This window comes from Mugil cephalus, chromosome 16 (genome assembly GCF_022458985.1).
Source record: "Mugil cephalus isolate CIBA_MC_2020 chromosome 16, CIBA_Mcephalus_1.1, whole genome shotgun sequence".
Lineage (NCBI taxonomy): Eukaryota > Metazoa > Chordata > Actinopteri > Mugiliformes > Mugilidae > Mugil > Mugil cephalus.
The window spans coordinates 8,671,444-8,695,942 of NC_061785.1; the positions used below are offsets into that span (position 1 = coordinate 8,671,444).

The 24,499-nt window shown below is 43.4% G+C and overlaps 1 protein-coding gene across 32 annotated transcripts in view; it reads left to right on the forward strand.

Moving 5' to 3' along the window:
* LOC125022605 (calcium/calmodulin-dependent protein kinase type II subunit gamma-like) overlaps nucleotides 1-24,499 on the forward strand; it is a 36,272-nt gene that overhangs the window by 5,773 nt on the left and 6,000 nt on the right. The window contains exons 3-19 of one of the 32 annotated variants that reach the window (XM_047609403.1): nucleotides 3,326-3,385; nucleotides 7,363-7,417; nucleotides 7,527-7,592; nucleotides 9,707-9,779; nucleotides 10,992-11,094; nucleotides 11,568-11,651; nucleotides 11,811-11,905; nucleotides 12,332-12,454; nucleotides 12,552-12,635; nucleotides 13,198-13,240; nucleotides 14,061-14,123; nucleotides 16,888-16,928; nucleotides 17,655-17,738; nucleotides 19,327-19,371; nucleotides 19,470-19,524; nucleotides 19,733-19,813; nucleotides 22,087-22,227. In XM_047609403.1, coding sequence (XP_047465359.1) covers nucleotides 3,326-3,385; nucleotides 7,363-7,417; nucleotides 7,527-7,592; nucleotides 9,707-9,779; nucleotides 10,992-11,094; nucleotides 11,568-11,651; nucleotides 11,811-11,905; nucleotides 12,332-12,454; nucleotides 12,552-12,635; nucleotides 13,198-13,240; nucleotides 14,061-14,123; nucleotides 16,888-16,928; nucleotides 17,655-17,738; nucleotides 19,327-19,371; nucleotides 19,470-19,524; nucleotides 19,733-19,813; nucleotides 22,087-22,227 — 1,296 coding nt within the window. Of the gene's footprint in view, nucleotides 1-3,325; nucleotides 3,386-7,362; nucleotides 7,418-7,526; nucleotides 7,593-9,706; nucleotides 9,780-10,991; nucleotides 11,095-11,567; nucleotides 11,906-12,331; nucleotides 12,455-12,551; nucleotides 12,636-13,197; nucleotides 13,241-14,060; nucleotides 14,124-16,887; nucleotides 16,929-17,654; nucleotides 17,739-19,326; nucleotides 19,372-19,469; nucleotides 19,525-19,732; nucleotides 19,814-22,086; nucleotides 22,228-24,499 lie in introns of all 32 variants that reach the window. The other 31 variants (XM_047609405.1, XM_047609390.1, XM_047609392.1 and 28 more) reach the window with 31 other exon arrangements.

Sequence of the window (24,499 nt, forward strand, 5' to 3'; positions counted from 1 at the left end):
CAGTGGGGTAAACACTAAGTGTCTTTCCCAGTGACACAACAGAAAGACCAGGGACAGGGTGGATCGAACCACCGACATTTTGGTTAGTGGACGAGCTACTGCCGCACGTTTTAGGGAATTAGTCTGCTTATGTCCCAGTATCCCAATTAGCAACAACTCTGGAATTAGTGGACTACGAAATGAGTTTTTAGCTTTTAGATTCAATAGCTCCATCCACATATAAAACGCTATGTCCATCGTCCATGGGTTTGTAGCTGATACTTGGATGCTAGTGGATGTTTCAGGTTGTGGTTACCTATATAACCCTCTTGTATGTTTCCCACCTCCAGATGTTTATGTTAATGTAATCACACAGAGTTCGTCTATGGTGACACTTGCACCACTTTTCTTTCAGCGCCACCAGTCGCTCCCATCTGTCGCTAGTTCAAAGGTTTTTCACCTGTCATTGCCACAACTCAATACATTTCATTAATATTAGATCGTTTCTTGCTCCCACGTCTCTGCGAGTCCAGTGTGAATGCCGCTTTTATTCTGTGTTCACATTAGCGGAGATGGACGAGATTTTAAGCCGCGACCGGCTTGAACTTTTTGGAGCCTCCAGTGACGTGTTGAGACGTCGGTCACATGCGTTTGTTGCGCGATCGAGCACACTTCTTTTGTGACTCTGCGATAGTAATAAAAGTAGGTTACGCTGAACATGTCGTAGGGGAAATCTTTTGTTAAATGGTTTAGATAATTTTATGCAGCATTGTATTTTTTTTCGTTGACTCTCACCTTAAAAAGAATCAACCTTGTTTGAGATTTATTTCTTTTTTTTAATGTTTCTCACTTTGACTAATGAACAAAGTGCCATTTGATATTTGCACCTGAAACAGTGTCAAATTTAAAAACTACTGTATGATAACCAATTCTGTTAAGGGGCAGGCGGTAGTGAAAATATCGCACTTCATCCCCAATAGTGCGGTTACATGATCTGTGCTGACAGTCTCCATTTGATTTTGTCACTATTCCCCAGTCTTAACAGTTTGGATGTAAACTTGTCTGAAACAGATTGAACTGAATCCTCAGGCTTTCAGTCAGATTGTCAGCTTTGTGTGGCGGAGAGAGGTGTGTGTGTGTGTGTGTGTGCGTGTGCGTCTGGTCCTCTCCATCCTCCTCCTCCTCAGCTGATGTAAGATGGCTGTGGGCCCGCCCCATGGCAAAGCAGATGGCCAATTAGAGAGCAGCAGGAAGTGCCAGTAATTACCCTCCGGCCCTCTCTTTCCTGTCTTCCTCTACCACACTCTCGCACCAACAAATAAGGAGATTGAATGAATTAGTGAGTGCTGCAGTGTCACTGCACCAGGGTAGACGGCTGTACACAAACACACGCACACACACACACACAGACACACAGGAGCTGTGATCCTCTTCTAGCAAATGGACGTTCGGTGTAATCCTCCCTCTTTTCTCGCTGCCTGTCTCTCTCCGTCCTGCGTCACCGGTGTAATTAGGAGGAGGTTCAGGTCTCTCCCTTATTCATTCGCTTTCTCTCAGATGAGGGGAAAACCTACACCTGCAGAGAGGTGACGGGGGGGGACGTTGGACGTGGAGAGGGCAGCACGGTGCTGGACGTAATTCAGAGCTTCAGGTCACCTAGATGTCTGCTTCAAATCCAAATTAGCAACAAGTGGGGAGAAATAATAATGCGAAGGAAATGGCATCTAGAAAGAAGGAAGCGACGGCACGTTTCATAGTGGTGTGTCACACATGTAGAAGAGGAGTTAGGCGTACATGATTGCTCAGCAGCAGCATGTGAATTTTATCTGGGGTTGTTGCTCCACTGGGGAAATGAATGCAAATCTCGGTGAGTCTGCCTCTGTGGTGTAATCTCCATGGAGCCGTGGGGATGAGTTGGCTTCGCCACACACTTGAGTCACACTGGATCTTCATTACAGTTTCCCTGAGCGACCTCTGACCTCGGCTTCACAACTGCGGCACGGTCGTCGCCCGTAGCGATTACACGGAGTGGTTTAAGAGCCTTGTGCACACACACGCACACACACACACACACGCACACACACACAGGACTACAGGATTCAGTACAATCCTCAAACAAGGATGTTGGTTTGAACATGAGATGGGTGTGTGTGTTCTTGCTAGTGAGTACAAATACTGCAGTGTTGAATAACTGGGCTTCACACTAACCCCTTGGCACAAACGCACAAGCACATGTGACTCCTGCAGCCGTCGCTACACACGTTGTCACATGTGGTTTTACAGCATAGATGGAATCATACGTGACATCAGTTGAGTTCTGCCCGGATTTAATCTTGGAGCTGCTCCAAAAAACACAACTTTGTTGTTTGATGCGCCTGTAAATTTCTGTTCCCAACATGCACAGATCAGTTTGAGGTTCTTACCACACAGGGGTTTGTTGATGTTTTATGAGGTTCTTATCCATAGAAAATGTGTAACGCCACGTTTTTGAGACACGGGGAGAAATACTAGCACAGATGCTATAGCCGGAATATTGTTGCACTTGTCCTTTGACATTTTATTCTGACGGGGAACTGAAGCCTTTGTATTGATCTATGTTCTCGTCTCAGACTCCATTGACAAAAACAGTAATTTTACCTTGTAAAACACAAGAGTTACTTGGTCTCTTGCTGCCACAGTTGGTGAGTTTGTCTTTGTATTAGTTTGTCGTTATTTAGGAACCGCGTTGACGTCTTAAAATACATGTTACACAGTTCTAAAAGGTTAAATTACATTTTTTTTTTTTTTTTTAATGGACTCGAGTGGCTTTGAAATTAATATACATGGTTATAATGGATTCATTTCCCATTCGGTTTGTAAATGTGTGAAAGTTTTTTATTTTATTTAACCCATATTTAAACAGGTTAGTGCCACTGACCTGACAAAGACAGTCACGCAAAGTAACAGACTTACAATGAATAAACAGGACATGAAAACCAAAACATAAACATGTAAAACTTTAACCAGTTAAAACCTAGAAGCATCGAGGAGCCGTTGTGCTAATAATAAAATCTTTACATTGCCCTTATTTCAGTATTGCCCTGGGATATTTATCCTTTTGATCTAAGTTTCTACTGTTATTCACCAAGTGAAAATAAATCCACGTATGTTGTAGGACTTGTTTTAATATTCAGTTTTTTATTTCACAAGCTGTGCATTTTTGTCGAGGCAACGCAAGTGAAAAGAATAAATACTAACTTCAAATTAAGTCAAATAATCCTGTGACGACTGTGCTGTTTAAACCATTAAATGCGTTGTTGCTCGTTGTTGCTTAACGTGTCTGAACTGTGGCTTTTTATCTCCTCAGATCATCAGAAGCTTGAGAGGGAGGCTCGTATCTGCCGTCTCCTGAAGCACCCCAACATCGGTGAGTTTTTAACCAAACGATCTGTGCTGCGGTGTTTACCATGCTTTGCGATATCCCCATGAGATTCTAGTTTGAGTGTCCGCAACTGAGAATTTCCCAGATTTTCTATATCAGAAAGTGAGGATTTACGATTTCAACTTGATTCCAAGAATTGCTAAAAAGGTTTGATCGTTTTATCGTATTGTCAAGGACTTTTACGATACGTATCACGATACTTGAGTCACGATACATTATCGCAATATCATGATATTGCGATATATTGCAATATTCTACAAAGTTCACTGAGAAAATGTAAATGCAGCTTAAAATACAAGTTGTACATATGTACATCAGATGGCAGTGATAATTTATTGGACAAATTAAAGTTTAATATCATTAATCATGTTTGTGTAGTTCTGAATGAGGTGGTTATAGTGAGATAACCAGAATATTGTTTATTTTTAGTCATTGTGTGTGTAAAAGCTGTAAATTGTTCCATATATTCCTTATACTGTTACTCTGGAAAACTGTTAAATCATGAAGCGTTTTTCATATAATTTACTGTTTCTTTACTCTCCACTGGCTCAGTTTTCCAGTAATCTGGTCAATAGGTAGATATCTCTTCAGCGCTCTGATGTTGCTACAAAATGGTCATCTCCAAGATCTGTTTTGTGTATGATTAAAAAATGGTAATTACTCGCTTCCAAGAGATCCTAACATTGTGTGTAACATTGTCAATCACTTGCACGTCGCTGGCTCCAAACGCAGAAGCCGGGTGATGGATCACACACCACTAGATTTATGCGTCCCCCCCCCCTTCCCAGATCTGACATAAGTGGCCTACGCCGTTGTGAGCGTTTGTGCGACTGCGGCATTATGTCATCACCTCACTGAATCGCTAGTCGTCAGCAGGATTTTTCTGTGTTCAGTTTCTCTGCGTACTTCAAACGGAGTCGACTCCGAGCTTCTAATGTCGAACATGAGTTTTACCGAAATCACTGCAACGCAGAAAAGAGAAAATGTGTCAGAGTAGGAAGTGTGTAGGAGGAAGAAGGAGGGAGAAGTTTTTTTTTTTTTTGGGCTTGTCTGGCTACGGAGAGACCTCAACGAAAAAATGCGTTTCAGATCCCAAAGAGAACCATAAATCACGCTTAACTGTGCTTGAGTTGTTATTTTTGACAGGAACGTCTCCACGGGGCGACTCCTAATTGTTATGTGAGGATTTTCATAATTTGTGGACCGTGGGCTCATCATTTTTTATTTTTTTTTAAATGTATTTTTACCTAATTTGCCAACAGAAATGTTTATTTAAATGAAAGTCGTTCCACTTTAAGAGTGTGAAAGAAATGATTCTGCTAACTTTTAACTCGTATACACTTAGAATTAACACAATGATGTGTAGTGGTGATGGGTGAGTGAGGCTCTTTCAGATCAGTTGTGTAGTTGTGACGCTAGAAATGAAACAAAAACTAAAAAAAATGGACAACATCAACAGTATTGACTCTGAAGTGTCTTCCTGGACGGACGTCTCTGTTCTGTGCTGACATGTGTGGGATGCGTCCAAACGCGTTGGTGAAGAGCGTCCAGCGCTTTTTCTCGACTTTCACGTTTTAGGATTTGTTATGGAAAACGTAGATGCGTTAAGCAGCTCTAATGGAGATGTCCCGACGAAATGAGCGTTCAAGGCCACAAAGGGGGGAAAATGACAAAATCAATGACACCTTTCTTGCTGCTCTCCTTATTTCTCTTTTCTTCATGTCCTAGTTTCCTGTCGGCCCCCCCCAGGCACTCATTCGCCCCTCGCCTACTTTTCCTCTTCCCCTCTCCATATAGATTTTTCTCTCTCTCTCTCTTTCTCTCTCTTGTCCTCTCTTTTCTTTTTTGACATATTTTGGCATCATCTACTCTACATTCAAACTTTAAGACAAAAGAGGGCATGAAAAAGAGACAGATGGAGAGACGAAAGCAGGAGGAGTAGGAGACAGATGGATGGAGTGCAAGAAGATGGGAGGAGGAGTAGGAGGAGGAGGAGGAGGAAAGAGCAGTCGCTCTTGTTTCTTGCTGCAGGGGCATCCTGCTTCGTCTTATTATACAACTGATATTCGCTTTACATAACTATTTCTGTGCTGACACTAAACCAAAGCTGGGACTCGGGGCCCCGTCCTCCAACACCTGGATCCTGCTGTGTCATTCTGCTGCTCTTTAACCATGTTGACAGTGAGGCTGGAGCGGTTACCGCATAACCGCAGTATCATGGCAGTATGAGCTCATTAATGTATTCACTGCCTCTGCTCCTGACCAACAACAAAATAAACACATTCCCTGCGGTTCTCGATCTCCCACGGTCACATTTACACATTTATTTCTCAGTGATTCATACAGATTGTTTGTGTTTGTCCTCATCGATTAAGACCGGGGACGCGATTAAGGCCACGTTCACACGCACCAAAACGTTCTTTTCATTGACGTTGTTTTGAGGATTTCTCCGTAAAGATGCATCCGTTGCAAAACCACAGTTGCAGAAGCGCTGTAGTATATATCCCAGGTCTGTGTGTGGCGCCGTTTCTGCTACAGAACTCGGACAGAAAAAGAAGAAGAAGAAGAGTCGGAGCGTGCACGTATGCAAACTTACTGTCTGGATTACAGTCCGTAATCCTTTTTAGCTCGTCATACTGGCTTAGTAACGTATATGATGGACCTAACCGCCCAACGAGGGTCGTTCTCTGATGCAGCGCCGTCACAAGCCTGTTGTCGGCCGTTGATGTCGCAGTTGTTGTGAGACATCGGGCGCTGGAGAGGCGAGGCGATGACGTCATTGTGTTCGTATCTGGTGTCCACACGAACGAGAAAAAGAAACCGCGCCGGCTCCGTATGTTTGTCTTTTTTTCACCCTGGGACCTGGATTCAAAAAAGGTGCGGTCACCGAAAAATCCTGATCCGTCATGACGGTCGACCTTAAATGTGCCGGACTCGTGTGGTTTCACCCAAAAAAAAAAAAATCATATTTGTGTAAATGTGGCCATAACCCGGTAACTCATGATATTTAGAGGTGAATATTTTTTTTAGCCGTGGTCAGATTCAGGCGGCTGGCAGTCTTCACGGTAAACTAAACTAGCTCGGTGAGTGAGCGGCAGCCACAATTATTTGTATTATCTTGCTTGCATGTCCAAAAATGTCTTTTTTTTCATACACGTTGAGTTGATGGGTGCCATTTTTTTTTTTTGTTGGTTGTGCATCTTCAACCTAAACTGCCACTACTCTTTGATTAAATAAGGGCCTTTTTGCAGGTGTCGGCGTCTGTGATCGTAGCTTTGGTGGCGTGTTTAACGCTGTCGGCATTAATCACGTCTCTGATCAACGGTTAAACGTGTTGAGCCGGTACACGAGAGGAAAAACAGAAGTGACGAGATTAAATAAAATGACAAAGTTCACGCACACACTTTCTATCTTCATATCTTTGTTCCATACCTTTTATTCATCTCTCCGACCGGTTCCTGTATGTGTATAAACTGCCAGCCATGTAATAAAAGGTCCCCCAACATTTGAAATGGTTTGTATAATGTCAGGCTCTTATTGCAGTTTGTTGTTTAGTGCTGTGTCATGGTAATGAGCTGTAATTACTCACAGTGGGTATAGCCTATATCCCAACCATACAGAAATTTCCTCTGCGGAGAGTGTTCATTATAAAGACACGGCTTAAACTACTAGTAATTTGACTCAATGCAGCGCTCAGTCCCAGCAGCGTCCTCGCTTTCAATAATTGTACGGAGTGTGGTGCAGAATTAAATGGTGGTTAATTGCCTAACCACTGGATGCGCTCATATCTCTGTGGCGAGAAGGAAAATCAATGCATCACAATCACAGTTGACATTTATTTCTGCAGCTCTGCCTCGGCCTCTTCCTCTCGTCAGGGTTTGTTTTTTTTGTTGTTTAGGTTATGGGGAGATGTTAAATGTTACTTCCATATCTCACTTCCTACCCTCTCTCTCTCTTGGCAGTGAGACTGCATGACAGCATTTCAGAAGAGGGCTTTCATTACCTAGTCTTTGACCTGTGAGTATATTCTGCACACACACCCGCTGACATTTTTATCCATGCACGCGGCTGCGGGTTGTTTGTGTATGCTAACAACTTTGCTCCCTTTCTTCCATCCCCCTCCCAGGGTGACGGGAGGAGAGCTTTTTGAAGACATTGTAGCCAGAGAGTACTACAGCGAGGCCGACGCCAGGTATGGAGCCGCTTCTGACGCCGCTGCAGACATACGTCGTAATCCCATTAAATATATGAAGACCCTTATTTTATGAGCGTGAACACAGCGGAGCACGTAATTGCTTTTCTTGTATTCTAGTCAGGAAATGCATCCCCCCTCTCAACAAGTGTGTTAACGTACTTTGCTCCCTTCTCTCTTTGAACGCACGCTCGTCCTCGTACATTCAAGTAGCGCTGAAATTATTTCCGCATAAACAGGAAATTAATCACAAATAATTTTGAGTATCGTTCAATTCTCAAGAAAAATGACAAATTTATGAATATTTTTGTAGTAACCTATGGAATATTTTATGAGTGCTCGGTTATTAAGGTAAAAGGTAAAACTTTTAGCATATTAACAAAAGTTTATATTAGATTTTTTCAGCTTTTATATTTTCTTTACTATTATTAGCCAATCCAATGCTGTGTATGATTTAACTTGGCTGATTTTAGCAGGAAATGTATTATTGGTCTTTTAAAAGTTGCTGGTCTTAAAGTCTGAGTTTTATAGGTTAATATAGACACAAACAAACTGTTTACAACTTGCACGTACACTTGAAAGCAGCGTAGTCACGCCAGCTATTAGCATCTAGTCTATAGAGTCTGACTTCTTGACTGATAAACAGATGACGAGTGTAATAGTCCAAATACTGATGATGCTTTCTCTTTTCTTTTTTTGCAAATGGCTTGTGGTTATTAAGGGAAATCATTTACTCGAATGTGTTCAGCATTTGAATAGTAACATCAGCCTCCATGGTTAAAGGTTTATCAATTAAATGAGAATTTAACCATAAGTAGCTGCTTTATCGCTAAATTTCAGTGCATTTCACTCCACGTTCACCGTTTCTAAAAGCCTCAGTTAACAGGCCACAACTCGTGAACTTGATTCTTATCAAAAAAAAAAAAAAAAATGTCCCGTTTCAAGGTTGCCAACATACCAAGAGCACGTAACACGATAAACACCACCCCATTTCAAAATGAGCATTTCTTTAAAAGAAATTGCAACACTTCTGAAGATCTGGCTCGAGCTCGAGTGAATGTTAACACCTGGTCCTATCTGGAAAAGCTGTAATCGATGACGTCACTGGTGACGTCAGGGACTCATTGCAGCCCTGTTTGTTATATTTCCGTAGACTGACCATCCCTCACTATCGATTGGGCCATTTCACTCTCTTTGCCTTTTCTCCCCTCCTCCTTTCCTCCTGTGGCTGCGCTGTATTCTGTCTACAATTGGATTAGGGGTCTTGGTCTGTTCGTACATATGGACGAGGGAGGGGGGGGGGCATTTGGAAACACACGCACACTCAGAAATCCACAAACAAAAAAAAAAATGAGCAATGTGGATTAAGCCCGAGGCACATTTTCCGCTCGCCGGGCCCGACCTCTGACCCGTTAACCTTTCCAGAGACGTGAACGCGAGTCTCAAAACAGTGGCATTATGGAGGCCGACGCCACAGCGTGGACGGCATTAATCTGGCTCGTGGGGACGAAATCACGAGCCAACACACTCAACAGGCTAGTGTGAAACACGCTCATCAGCCAGAATAGAGAAATAATGGCAACGGTATTAGTGGCAGCTGAATTGACGCCCCCATTATTAAAATTGCGCCTGGGATAGAGATTTATTGACTGTGTGGTGTAAGGCCTCCCACACGTGTTACTTGGTATCGATGATTTAAGCTACAGTACCTGGGTGATGTCTTTGAGAAATGATAGCGATTGTATAGAACTGCCCGTTTAATTCCACAAGCTTTGACTATAACAGATATTTTTCTAATCAATTAATAAAGCGATAAATTAAATTTATTTAATGCATTGTTGAGGGGAGAAGCTTTAAGATTTTAAGATTTATCATCACTTTTAAAAAAACACTCCATCTACCTTAACAGCACGTAGCGCAGCTCTATTTACATCTCGTCGGTTTAATAGTGATCTGGCGCGATATGGTCCTGACGGGAGCTCGAGCCACGTTGCAGTGAAACGCTCACAATCCAGCAGAAAAAAAAACACGAATCGCTGCGAGAGACGATTTTTTTTTTTTTTTGTGACGACGGACGGCGACTGACACGTTTTCTTCTCTGTCTCTGTCTCCAGTCATTGCATTAGTCAGATCTTGGAGAGTGTCAATCATATCCACCAGCATGATATTGTGCACAGAGACCTCAAGGTGAGTGGCTGCCCGTTGCCGTGACAACCACACACTCACACACACCTCTGCTCGTGGCCATGGCAACACACAGATGGCTTAGTTGCTCCGTCTCTCTCTTCTTCTTTTTTTTTTTCTTTCCCCTCTTCCTCTCTGCAATTTTGCTCCCATCTCTTTTATTTTTCCCCAGCGTCCCTCTCCCGTCTATCCACTTTTTTTTTTTTTATTCCTCTATCTTTTGTCAGATCTGTCAGCTCGTCTGTCCTTGACCAGGACTTTGTGAGTGTGTGCGTGCGTGTGTGTGTTTGTGTGTGTGTGTTCATGTTGAGCACAGGGATGGTGAGTCATGGTCACGTGGACGGGGGGGTTTGTCTCTCACCTATGGCAAGGAAAAGACAAGGACTCAAAACGCGTACTGTTGTGAAGGGGGTCTATTAAGAGGGAGGAGGCGAAGCCATAGATGAACCTCGGGAGTTGCCACGACAACCCGTGTGACATCACAGCGCCCGAGGAGCGACGGGGGGGGGGGGACCTCGAGTCGTCCCTAATTGCTGATTGGCTCGTGTGCGAAGAGCACCTCCAGTTTCTTTTCTAGTTAACTCAGTTTAGGGTGATGATGGTAATCCGGGCAGAAAGGTGGATAATGATACGTATTGTATTTTTTCAAGCAAACATCTCTTGGATTTAAAAAAAAAAAAAGGGGGGGGAGATCTCAAGGGATGTCTGAGACATGTGTGGGTGGCTTTTGTATGTGCGTGCGCGCTCTGTGTTGGAGAATAACTCTATTACCTCGAGCGCTGCCTGTCTGATTTGTTGGCCTTTTATCCTGAGTGGGCTTTTTACTGCGGCCCTTTATGTCCCGCTGCCCAAACAACGGCCATTTAGAAACGCTACCACACATGCTGCCTCTCGCCTAAGTACACTTTCCATTTAGCATGCAGTCTGCAGCGCTGCCTAAATGACTCCCGAGTGGTTTCTATGGCTACAAACCCTTGCCCATATACGGCGTTGTGGAGATTCTTGACTACTCATCCTCTCCCCCCCACCTCCTCTCCTCTCCATCGCTTTCTCGCACCTTTACTCCGCCCCCACGCGAGCTGTGTCGAACGCATGAAATATAAATATTTCTAAGGGAAAGCCGAGCTTTGCTGAAGAGCGCCTGTCACTAGCCGTCTCTCACTGTCTTCATCTGTTGTCCTACATTCTGCTCCACCATGTGTGTGTGCGTCTCAGCCCGAGAACCTGTTGTTGGCCAGTAAGATGAAGGGAGCTGCCGTGAAGCTGGCAGATTTTGGCCTCGCTATCGAAGTGCAGGGAGACCAGCAGGCTTGGTTTGGTAAGAAAACACAAACAGTGACGCACTCATATCAAACGTGCCCAACAATTACCTGATCCGTTACTCTATCTGGGCGATTAGGACCGGATAGTCTACACTGCATATGAATCACTGTTGAATAGGCTCTCTTTTCATGCAACAAGTCCGTACAGATACACATCTGCTACTGCTGGTAAGCCAGGGAATATTTGTGGGAGCAATGCTTAAAGGTCTCACAGCCACTTTCCTGTTCATGCTTAGGTCATTGTGTGTTGGTTGAGCTGCCAGCATTTGGCTGACTCTTTAGCAGGAACGAGATGATTAATGGCCATTTGCTTGTGACTCTACATGGTCATAATCTGGTCTTGCATAATAGCCCAAGGGTCATTATCAGTTTAACTCTTCACATAACTGCGCAAAAGTTGCCTTTTTAATCGAGATTTTAGTAAAAAAAAAAAGCCAGCAGTTTAATTTTGTTGTTTTCTGTCGGGCAGGGTTTGCAGGCACTCCTGGGTATCTCTCCCCCGAGGTCCTGAGGAAGGACCCCTACGGCAAGCCTGTGGACATATGGGCGTGTGGTGAGTTTTTAAATGGGATATTAAAGGTTTTTCAAACCTTCTTGTGTTATTTCAGAGAGGTGGCTTTAAGTTCGTACATATACTTTCATGCCTTATTGACATGTTTTATCATATTTAATGTATTGTATCTCTTCTTCTTCCCGTTTTATTCCCTGTCAGGTGTTATTCTGTATATCTTGTTAGTGGGATACCCTCCCTTCTGGGATGAAGATCAACACAAACTCTATCAGCAGATCAAAGCTGGGGCGTACGATGTAAGTGTGTGTGTGTGTGTGTGTTTGTGACGGGTGCAGTGCAGGGGTTTACTAAGCAGTTTTTGAATGTTTAATAGTGTCCAATTGAGATCTGGTCCAAAGCTATTGATCCTATCAGGGCCTCCCTGACGCATTGCAGAGGGGTGTGTGAGAAAAGGGGGAGAGGGATATCCTCCTCCTAGTAGCTGGATAATCAACTCGCATAGCAGGGTTTTATTTATTTTATTTATTTATTTATTTTAGTTAAAATGTTTTACAGCCCTGGAACGTGAGCATATGTTCAGCAAATCTGAAAACAAAATTACCAGTTTTCCTCTGATATCTGTTTAATTTTGAGAAATTAACTCGAGACCTGGCGCCCAGATGCGCCAAAGCCCTTCAGAAAACATGTCACACGTACTTGTTTTTTTTTTCTATTGCCCTCAGTTCCCGTCCCCAGAGTGGGACACAGTGACTCCAGAGGCAAAGAACCTGATCAACCAGATGTTGACGATTAATCCAGCCAAGAGAATCACTGCCGAACAGGCCCTCAAACACCCATGGGTCTGCGTAAGTATTCACTCACTCACTCGCCGGAGAGGATCCGATCTGAGCTGCGATAGATCCATCGAAATACTGAGAGTTTGTCTCGTGTTCGTGTTCACAGCACCGTTCTACAGTGGCGTCCATGATGCACAGACAGGAAACTGTCGAATGTCTCCGCAAGTTCAACGCTCGCCGAAAACTCAAGGTATCCATCTCTTTTAAGCATATCTTCAGTTTTATTGTATAACATGTTGTATTTTATGTGGCCAGCCTACATTTGCTCTCAGATAGTTTAATTTAAAACTTAAAATTTAAGCATTGGGCGTAGAATTGTGTCGACTACCACAAGCTTTAAATAAAACTAATTTTAGTTCAAGGAGTTACAGGTCAGAATGTGTCTTGAGACGATGTTTAACCTCTGAGGACGTCCTGCTGTGTCGGCAGCAACGTCGAAAACATTTCGAAAGACGTCGAGCTCTAGCGGCTCTAGTTTGCATTTACAGCTCTACATGCAAACCAAGTATCAGCTGTTCTGTTTAGTCACATCGTTTAACTTCGTTTGCATAGAAGAATGCGTTTGCAAGACTCTGAGATGTAAAAAAAACACACAGTTAACAGTGGACGTCCTCAGTAACACGATGCAAATGTTCATTAATCAGAAACGGTTTGCGAGAGCTTAAACACTCACCGTCGACTCTGTTTTCGCCCTATTAAATAAAACCACCCTCACTTCTCTCCTCCTCCTCCTCCTCTTCCTCCTCCTCCAGGGAGCCATTCTCACCACCATGTTGGTGTCCAGAAACTTCTCAGGTGGGTGTGCCCTTCGCCCTCAGCCTCCCACGCAGCACATGCAGAGGGAGAGGAGGAAGGAGAGTGGATAGAGTCCTCTGCACCTCTTTTAACCCCCTCACCACACACACACACACACACACACACACACACACACACAATCACCCACTCATCCTCAAAATAACAATATGTTTTCGTATGTGCACAGGAGCTCGTTTGCAACATTAAACTGAATTGAAACGTGACATTTTTTTTTTCTGTGTTTAGAGAGATATTGATGGTTTTAGTGCGAGCGCCTTGCATCCTGATGTATGTTAGCAGGCTAAAAATGTTATATTCTGTCATGTACACAGATTATATGTGGGACCCAGTCCTTGTCCATGCTAATGTATCTCTCCCTGTGTGTTTGTGTGTGACTGTATGTGTGTGCGTGCGTGTGTGTGTGTGTGTCCCTCTTTTCTGCTTCCCGAGGAGCGTTTGCATGTTTGAGAAGGAAAAGTAGACTTTTATGAGATTTTCTGGGGGAAAAGTGTGGGTTTTTTTTTTTTTTTTTTTACCAAAAACAGGGGACTGCTAAGAGTGACTTGTTTTCGTTGAAGCCTTGTTCTCAGCCTCTAAGTAATTGGTCAGTCGATGGCTAATGATTTCAACCCTGGGCCTAGGAATCCACAGGGGTGCATGTTTGTGCTCCAGCCCGTTTCCATCAGCGTGTTGGACGTGTTGGAAACGGGCTGTGGCCGGCGCGCTCTGTGGCTTTCTAGGCCCATGAGTGAACCGGGCGTGAGATAGACCTGCCTTAATATGCATAGCCCCTCCCAACTGTAGCATTTCTGTCCAATAGTGGGCCGGCAGCATACCAACTCTGCTGCTGCCGCCTCCTCCACGGCCTCACTGGCTCAGGAAGGTACGTCCCAGAGACACGCCCATCCACTTCCTCTCTACACACATTGCTACTTCTTTTGTTCATAATTGCTGGGTTGGCCCTCGTTTGCCAATCCCCTCAAAACTCCTGCATGCAGCCTCTGCCAGCATCCTCATCGACATTCACACACATGCATGCATGCATTTAAATTTGTCGTTCATTCAGGGTATCAACGGATGTGTGTTTGCAGTACAGCAAAGACCTCAGATTTTCCACACCCACTCATGTACATCAGCATAATTTAATGGTAAAAAAAAAAACAACCTCCGCTTTCAAAGCGATTTTCACATTCACACCTCACCACCACTCAGCCGCGTCCTTACAACCCACATTTCATCTTCTAAATGAGCTATTGCGTCACATCTTGCAAGCTCCATCCTGACTTCCAGCTGACCCCTTACGCTCCTGTGCTCTCTTTCCCCCCCCGCCACCTCGATGGCTGGGGCTGCGAGGATGGGCACAGGGCGGACCGGGGCAGGGGATGAGGAGGGGCATGTATCCTGGGGGCGGGAACTGACACTGCAGGGGGCCGGCAAGAGCTGGGTTGGCGTGCTGCCATCGTCGAACCTGGGTCTGGTTGAGGGAGGTGTGTGGGTGGGGAAGGGTTGGATGTTAAGGAGCTGGGGGTTTCAGGTGGGGACGGAGGGCGGGAAAGCTGCCTGCAGTGGTGCTACCTAGGACGACTGTTGAAACCATCACTCTCGCGCAGCCTTCCTGATGAATCCCTCGAGGTTAAAGGCATCCTCCGTCTCATCTCCCCCTCTGGACTTCTGTTTTAGTGCTTTTAGTAAAAAAAAAAAGTTCCCTCCCGATGCAGGAATGCCAACATGGCAGCAGAACAAATTCCTGCTAATGTGCGGCATCTTTTTTCTTTCTTTTTTTCCCACAGTGAAAGGAGGGATATTTCTTTTTTTTTTTTTTAAAAGTACTAAAATCAGAATCTGCTCTCATCCTGCTGGGGTGGGGTTGGGTTGGGTGGGTGAAGGTCGGCGATTCCAATGGTGGCTCCATGGATTGAGTACGTTAGAAACAGGCGCTGTGGAGCAGACCGGATTCCCCGTCGCCCTTTTCAGACGGGAGAATCTCCTCTGCTCTACAGTGCGTTCATTTTTTTTTTTTTTTACGTAGGATCTGCAGGGCGAAGGTGTAACGTTAACGAGGAGACAAGCTCCGTGTGGGAGGCGGGTTTTTATATCCGAGTGTGTGACTGGTGCGCTGAGATTTCGGGGTGTCTGTGGTGGTTTTTGATTGTCAGCTAAAGCCCTCCGAATGCGGGGCTGCATCCCTGAGACTGGACCGAGTTTTGTAAGTTTCTGTGAATATCATGTGTGACGTCATCACTCCAGATTGTGCTCCTCATCTCCCCTCCTCTTTAACCATCTAGGTCCTCTTTGTTCATTTATTTATTTATTTATGTTCGGCCTTTAGTCCACAGATGATGTCACTCATCTCTGCAAAATCCCAGCACTTTTTTTTTTTTACTGCTTCTTCTTTGCATTTCTCTGTAGAGTATGGCTGAGGCGAGGCTTGGCAGTTTGCTCATGATGTTCCCTATTAATGACATTATAGCAAAAAGAATGTGACAGAAGTGTGCGTTTTGGAGCATTTCTGCACATTTCTAGAAAGTTGTTTGCCTTGCTGCCTCTCGCATGTGGGTGCCTGCGTGGTTTAATCGTGCCAAACGTTCTCGGGGGGGGGACGCACCTTCACGCGCTCTCAGGTCGCCTTGACCGTGCACGTCTCGCCACGAGGAATTAGCGAGCGGGAGGAATGAAAGCCCGTATTCGGAGAGCGTGTGAACGTAGCGGCCCCGCGCTGTCACGAGTAGCGTCCCGATAGCTCTTTCGGTAGACGAAAGACATAGTTGAAACAAGAGCAGATGTTCGCACTCCGAACAATCAGCTCTTCTTTCCCCGGTTGTGGAACGAGAACCTTTCCTTTTTTACGTACTTGAATACGTTTCTCTTTGGATGCTGCATGGCCGGGCCGAGACAGAAGCTGCATATTTACAGCCGGGATGAAGGAGCATGAGTTGTCACTTGATATCGTTTTGCGGCTGAAAATGCTGTGTCCCCCCCCCCCCCTCATCTCTACCCTCTGGTGTTGAAATGCTAAGGCCCCTCTTTTTACAAAACCATCCCTCCCCCCTTTTCTGTCATCCGCTTTCCCTCTCCCATTTCTGTTTTCTAAGGTAAGAAACACAAGATAAGACTTTGGGAACCTCCATTTGTCCGTCGAAAATTAGAGAAAAGGAAGCAAGGGAGAGTTGAGAGCTTTAGGCCGAGAGGAAAAGTGACTTGAGCCCTTAAAGGAAATCAATGATTTACATTAACCTGAGCTCATCACCGTCAGTCCTGGCGGCAGTTTGAGTCTGACCATCACTCTCTCTCTCTAGATCTGCTGGGGTCTTCCAGACAGGAAATGGATTGAGGAAGTTTACTTTGCTCTCAGGTTTCTCTTTTATCCCCAGATGGCAATGAATGGATTATTATGTGAATGGGTTTTGCAGAGTGTAGCAACCTGTACGACCAAGCGGGGAAGGGAAAAAAAAATGAATCCTTTAAATGCATGTTATTCTTTTCTGGAGACGTTCAGGCATGTCGCAAAGAATTTTTGGGGGTTTCTTAGACGTAAGTCACTGTAGATGCAAGTTTCAGGGGTTAATCAGCACGGAGGCATCTGTTAAACTCTGTTTTCTGCTGTCTCTTCTTTTCTATCCCCCTTTATTGTTTTGTTTTTTTTACAGCGTGCAAAAGTTTACTCAACAAGAAGTCAGATTCTGCTAAGGTAAGGTTGTCTCGTCACCTCTCTGCCCTCTATTGTTCTACTACTCTCTCCTCTGTTAGCTGACCTCCTTTTTCTACCTTCTGTTCTTTTTTTCTTTTTGACTCTACAAAACTCACTTTCTCCTCAAGAGTTACCTCCTTTTCAAATAGCAATATTCTCTGTTTTATTTATTTATTTTGTTTTATGTCCCACTCTACCTGTAGGATGATTTTTACTTTTCGGTTCCTCAACTTTCTCCGGCCTCTTTCTTTAGATTAGTTCATAAGTTTGAGAAACTCGACAACCTGTGTTTTTTTTTCTTCACCGTATCTGTCACATTCTCACGCAGTTATGAGCCTCTCCTCCTTTATTCTTTCACCTTTAGTCAATTTCAGTCTGGTGTCTGCTGCTCTTTTTCCGAGCAGCGTCCATCAGCCTGTGCTGCTATTAGGCATCTTTCTCCTCCTCCTCCTCCTCCTCCTGCCTTCCTCCCTTTCTTCTCTTGCCCCAGGGGTCTCTCTGTGTAGTTAAGTGGCAGAGGCATAGAGAGTTAGTGAGGCAGTAAAAAGGATGATCTAGAGGCCATTCTGTGGCACTCACCCTCTCATTTGCCCTGTTAGCTCTCAACAGCCTGGGAGCTTCGACCAACATTAGCCCCATTCCCTAAAAGGCGTCCAATTCTAATGCATCTGTGTGTGAATGTGCGCGTGTATGTGTTCACTTTGAGTGTTTACGTTCTCGTCCCAGCCTTCAACCAACAACAGTAAGAACAGTATAGTGAGCGCCATCAATGCCCTGAAAGACACCAACATGGCAACCAACGCCCAGATGGTACAGTAGACCGCCGCAGTGTCGGTCCTCCTGTCTTTACCGCCCAGTAGTTGCATATTAGTGCTACGTCCTCCATCATCGTCATAGTCGGCTGCTTGTCATCCTTCATCCGCCATCCACGGAGGTGTTACATTCCCTGTCCCCCCCCCGCCGTCCCATCCCATCTGGAGGTGCACATGTGTTCCTGATCGCCATTAGGCTCATGAGGCGCCTTTTTTTTTTAAAGTCCAAATTCCCACCATCAGTTTGAATCTCGGGCTGCACATGTGCACCTGTTAAGATTTAGGAGCATGAACTTGTATGTGGTAGACTATGCCTCTAAAATTGCCCCACAGAGAGTTGTCGAGTTCTGTGTAGAATTGATCATGTGATGGCCCCTGTTTTTTTTTTTTTTATCTCGTTGTCCTTAATATCTCATACCTAACGAGCTCCCCTTTAACCATCTTTAAGCCCTAACCCTTTTCTTTAGCACAAACACTAACCCCTGACTGACGTCCTTGCCACACTGTGAAACTTCACCATTGCTCTCTCATCCCGTTCTGGCATGATGTTGTTTTAAGACGCTTCGTCAGACGCATGCATTAACTTCTGCAACTTGTTTCACAGTGCTTCTCAACTGGTGGCCCCCAAGGCTTCGTCGAGTGTTTCACATTATGCAGAATCACACATAAGAAATAATAATTTCTTTCTTTTTTTTTTTTTTTTTTTTTTTAAAAAAAGCATTAAATTTAAACTAGAGCTTAAACTATTAACAGATTCTCAATTATCAATTAAGAACAAACAGATGTTTTTCTTCTATTTTTAAACTTTATTGAGATTTATGACGGTTGCTTGAATAAAACAAGACATTTGAAGATGACACCTAGAAAATTATTTAACCTCCTGAGACCCGGCGTCCTCATATGGGGACATTAGGTTTTAGGTTTGTTGCTGCTTATTCTGATTCATTTAGACCTGTTGTCTTCATAAGGAGACACTTTTGTCTGCCGTGTACATGTTGTTTATTTATGCGTATTAGCTTTTCTAGCTTGATATGACATGCAAATTTAAGAAATTCACAAGTCCTCGTTTGAGGACGTTGGGATTTCCATTTTATATTTTGATACATGTCGGGGACTTAAACTGTAATATATAGTCAAATAATCCCTGTGTCCACATATTTTTATTTATTTTTTCCAGTTCAAAGATGATGCTTATTTTTATATACTTCTTAGGTCCCACTAAAAATACCTGAAGATCTTAATCTCATTTTAAAGAAATTCCAAACAAATGCTTGGGTCCCAGGAGGTTAAACTATTAACTGATTAATTGTGAAAATAATCTCAGTATTAATCAATAGACAAAGCAACACACTTACACACGCAAAAAAAACATTTATTTATATTTTTATTTTTGGCTGAAAACAGTGACCGTCCGTTTTGTGCGGCAAAGGATAAATCTCATTGAGAAAATATTACATTAATGGGTAATGAAAATAACACTTGGTTGATAAATTAAAACACGAGCTGCGGTAAATGAAGGGGCCCGTTGAGAAGCACTGTTTCAGGCCTGTCGTGTCTCGTACCAACTCTTCTGTTCTGCATCGCAGGAATCTCAGAGCACGGTGGTGCACAACCCTCCCGATGGAGTCAAGGTGAGAGTCCGACACAGAACATCGCGCATCCCAGCTGGACGCGATCCTCCACCCCCGGCTGTGTTAATAACCTGTGTGCGCTTCTCTCTGCACCGTAGGGATCAACGGAGAGCAACGCCACCAACGACGAGGAGGAAATGAAAGGTAGGAAAGGTACTCAAGTGTTTTATTCCCCTTTTCCTGTGCTTATCCGCTCTCTCTTTCTGTCTCCCATCTAGTGAAGTGTGCGTATTTGACTGTAGTGACTGGCAGGTGTGATGAGATACAACGTGCTTCTCTCACACTCTTGACTGTGCGCTTGTCGTATGTATGTTTGTATTTATCGCGTGTCTGGCTGCGTTTTTGTGTATGTGTGTTCTAGCGGACAGTTCGGCGCTGAGTCAGAGCAGCGCCAATGAGGAGATGCCCCCACTTCTGCCCTCACCTCAAAGCTCACCTGCCAGTAAGTTTGTCCATGGCAACCAGAAACTATACGGTCGCCCCCTGGCAAGGACCTAACACACCCAACCACCCCCCCTCCCCACTCCCACCCTGGCTTTTTGTAGTCACTGGCAATGACGTCTTACATCTTTGAGCTCCCCCCTCCCCCCCCACTCTGATCCACCAAGCTTTTTTGAGGGTTCCCACTGGGTTTAGATGTGTGGAATATTAATTATTGTGTTTTATTTGTTTTAAAAACGTATAAAGGGAAACTCAAAACACCATTTGGTTTATATTTAAAAGACACTTCCAACTTCCCATTGATCATAATTACAGGTTTATTGCTGATATCTGGGTGCAAATGAATCATAAAATTAAAGAAATCTATTTATTTTATTACATTATAGAGAATATGTGAATCTCCTTTTCTTCAAGTCTGTTAAAAGACGGAGGAAGACGAACTGTAATCCTACATATTAAGGATTTTTCAAAATGTTTACATCTTGTATCACCAAAAATAACAAAATCGACTTTATAATCTTATCACGAATGAAGTGAGACCATTTTGAGACACGTTAGAGTCCTTGTTCTCATGTTCTTATGTTCTCAGTTTCTTGGTTAGTTTGGCAAAAACGGTAAAACTGGTTCAGTACTTTTATATTATTTTATTAGCAGCCGTGAACTGATTACGTGCTCCTTCTTGTTTTATAAGTCTGCTGTCAAAAGGTGACCGCTGTCTTGTTTTCCAGACGTCTCCTTAATAATTGATTGCGTTTAAGCTTGTTGCATTTCCTGAGACCACTTCAGAATAAAAGCCTGTTTTCGTTTTGACAGTGAGCTGCTTTTAATGTGATGCAGCAGCAATAGGAAATGTTCAGTTTGCATTAGCATTAGTGTTGGAATCCATCTCGTCTTCATCATGTCCAGATAACTTTACGCGTTGCATTAGCACAAACACCCGGCTCATAATAATCTAAGTGCTTTCATCAGTGACCAGAGACTCAGACACAATTGTATTTGGTGATAGATAATGGCTCAACAGATGGTTATTTAGATGGAAAAACTAAAAGAATTATGTTTTTAATAGGTCGCTTTTGGACCAAATTTTCTCTGATACAAGAAGATTACATAATATAATTTATTTATTTTTTTCTGTTGGACTTTACTTGCTTTCCCCAGATCTCAGCAATTACTTCACGTGCGATGTTAAGATCGTTAACACGACCAAACTGGAATATTCTCTTAATTGTCTTTTCTAAGAGCAAACTACACATGAACTTCCCTGTGCTCCGATTTTTTGTTTTTCAGGTCATGGGATCACTCTGATCTATTTATGGAAAGTCATTAACAGAAAGAAAATTGTGGAGTTTTTCATCAGGGCCACTGTGGGAACCCTGAAATCTGTGTGTGTGTGTGTGGGTGCGTGTGTGGTGTTTTTTTTGTTTGTTTTTTTGTTTTTTTGGGTGGTCACTGCATCTATCCCCTTGTCCTCCTAATGTGACAGCTCCAGCTGGAGGAAGCCTTGCTTACCTTGCAGCTGAGTGTCCTAAACCGACCGCTCGGTCTGACAGGCCCTGCTGCCGGTCGTCTGACTTTCCTGGAACCATGTGCACCGCGGAGCATCATGTTTCTCTTTTGTCCTCACATTTTTCTCATTCATTCTCCTCCTACGCTCCGTTATGTTCTTTAATCTTCTCTCTAATACAGCGGTCCTCGCTCCGATCTTTCCTTTCTTGACCTCGTCCCCCTGCTCTCAGCAGACGGACCTGCACTAAAGGACGGTCTAATCTCTCTTCCTCCTCTTCACTCCTTTCCTGTGCGCCGTATCCACTCCTGCCTTTCCTTCCTGAACACGCCAAGTTTCCCCACAGGCATAACATGAGCTAATAACAAACAATGGCTTCGATCCCTTCTTTGCTTGGTGCAGCAGTTCATCAGAGGAGGCTTTGTTAATGTATATGAGCATTAGGAGTTGAGTAGACGTGAGCAGAGCAGGCAGTTAAATGACTTGCACATCACACGGCATCAGGATCAGAGCGGCAGCCTCCAGCCTCCAGCTCTCATCCTGTCCTCATGCTGCCTATCTGCATGTCTGTCATAAACCCAAACTAACTTTTTCTTTCATCACTTTTTTGAGCTTTGTCACTTTTATTTTATACTTGCACGTTCAGTTTGTGCGTGCGCGTGTGTGTGTGTGTGTGTGTGTGTGTAACGTACGGGTGATGACATGCACATTTCTGTCCACCTTGTCCATCCACGTATTTGTGTTTGTTTGACCATTCGTTGTTGTTTCAGTTCCACCGCATGACGTAAAGCGCATGGCATGGAACAGCACAGGCAACAGCTCCTGCCCCGACTCTGAGCTCTCACAGTCCTCCATGCCTGCCGCTCCGCTAGGGAGCAACACTGTCGCTGCTAAAAGCAACACTAAGCAGAGTAAGAATACATCCGCACTAACTGACTAACCTCAACCCAACCCGCCCCGTCTTTGACTAAAACCTTCTCTCTCATCACCATCAGTTATGTGCCAAGAGTTATGTAGTAGGTAATAGTTATTAACATCTTGAGACCCAATAATTTGGTTGGAATTGTGTCTTAGTTTCTTTAAAATAGGATTCGCAGGACCAAAGAACTGCAAAAAATAAGCATCGTCTTATACAAATCTGTAGGTTTTGGTAAAAAACAAAAAATAGGTGGACACAGATTAGTCACCAATGTGAACCAAAATATAAAATATTTATTTTAATGCAAAAGCACAATTGGAAACGATGAAATCCCAACGTCCTCAAATGAGTACTTGTGAATTTCTTAAATTTGCAATGTCATGTCAAACAGGAAAATAAGGTATAAACAGGTAAACAGGTATAAATAAACAAGTGTATTGACCCTGCGACAACAGGGCTTATTGAAGCAGAATAAACTACCACAAACCTAAAATGTTATGTCCCCATATGAGGACGCCGGGTCTCAGGGGGTTTAAAGTGTCTCTGAGTGGTTCACAAACTTAACTGGATTCATGTTGGGTTCATTTACTTCATTGGTAAGGTTGGCATACTTTTAAAAATAATTGTTACGGTATATTTCTCACATTGCTAAGAAAACCCATGAACATACCAGAACCAACAATCCTCAGAACATTTCAGCAAACCTCCCGTTAGTGGCACATTTGTTTCTTTAAAAAACTAAACTAGCTGCGTTTCCATTACTTCTTCGCAAAATAAAAGCGATATTTCTGAAATTTCGATAAAGTACAATTGTGCTTTGTCTGTGTTTTGTGAACGAGCTGTAACTCCCATAAAGTCACGTCTCGTGATATCCCACAATTCTCACAATTCTTAAATACTCACCACGTGCGACTTCACTTTGAGAACTTCAAATGAACCGAGTCGGCTCCGGTGATGACGCAGGTTTCCATTGCACCTTTGCAAAACACTTTTATATCGATACGTCTGAAAAACCTCCTCATGAGAGCGTAAAAGTGTTGACAGGTTTTTAGAAATGCAGGCCATGTTTCCATTACCAGTTTTATTATTGCGATATTTAAGTTTTGCACATTTCTAGGGGGAAATTGAAACGCAGCAAGTGACAAGTTGAAGCCCTGTAGTTATTCTTCAACACATGTCATTAAACACAAGATTGAAACATGCATTTGTGGGGGTTATTTTTGTCGTGTGTCAGACTGATTATGTATCCTGCAGCTGTGGTTTTTGAGGCGTCTCACAAGTGTCTGGTGGAAAATTTGGCTTCAATCTTAATCAACACAGCTAATACTTCAGAAACGTTTGAGTGTTTTAGCCATGAAAGTTTAGTTTTCTTAGGAGTCCTGCACTGAATTAACTTGCAACTCCCTACATTTGGTGCTGACACTCTCATTTACTAGATTATTTCTTAAAATCCAGACTTCCTGCAAAATGATGACCAATTAAAGAGTTTGCATGTGCATGGTGTCGAGGCTTTGTCAGATCTATGTCTCCCTGTCAAACTAAACCACAGTTAAATGCAGCGTCTAACACTGTTGTATGAATTAATCTTTGAATCGGAACAAAATATGTGAAGGCTCTACTATCAACACGTATATGAAACACAGATGACCTACACTCAGCACTGTACCTGAACGCCTCCTGTGGAGAAGCTTTGATTTTTATTCAGACATAAGTGGAAAATAAATGTTAAATTTAATGAACGTCTGGTACAAAAGTGGGATTCATCGATAGATTTTGGACCTCGTGGGACATATTTGGCTCAGAATAAAGATGGAACATGTCACGTTTTTGTTACACAAGTAATATTTGTTGTTTATTTTATAGAAATGGTTGTCTCTTTCTTTGAGGTGTCTTTTTCTGGAAGAGAGAGTTATTTAGTTTTGAGAATCTAATATGGACAATAATAGGTTGAATTAACAAAACTGAATTTTAAATCATGTCAATCAATAAGAGAAGCGTCGACGTAACGCAAACTAAATAGTTATCTGTGAGTTTAAGTTTATTAATTTAAATTTTACGACTCATTATGACGAGTTTGTTGACAAAACTCTGAATAATAACAGCTGACAACAGCAGGAGGAAAACTCATACGTGGCCCTGGGTGGTGGTGGGGGGGGTTCATCAGTCGTGGCATCTACAGACAAAGTTGTTATTTGTGTTTTGGTGTCAGTGTGGGCTCACAGCAGAGACTAACACTCAGTCAGTTGTTGGCGTCGTGCAGAAGG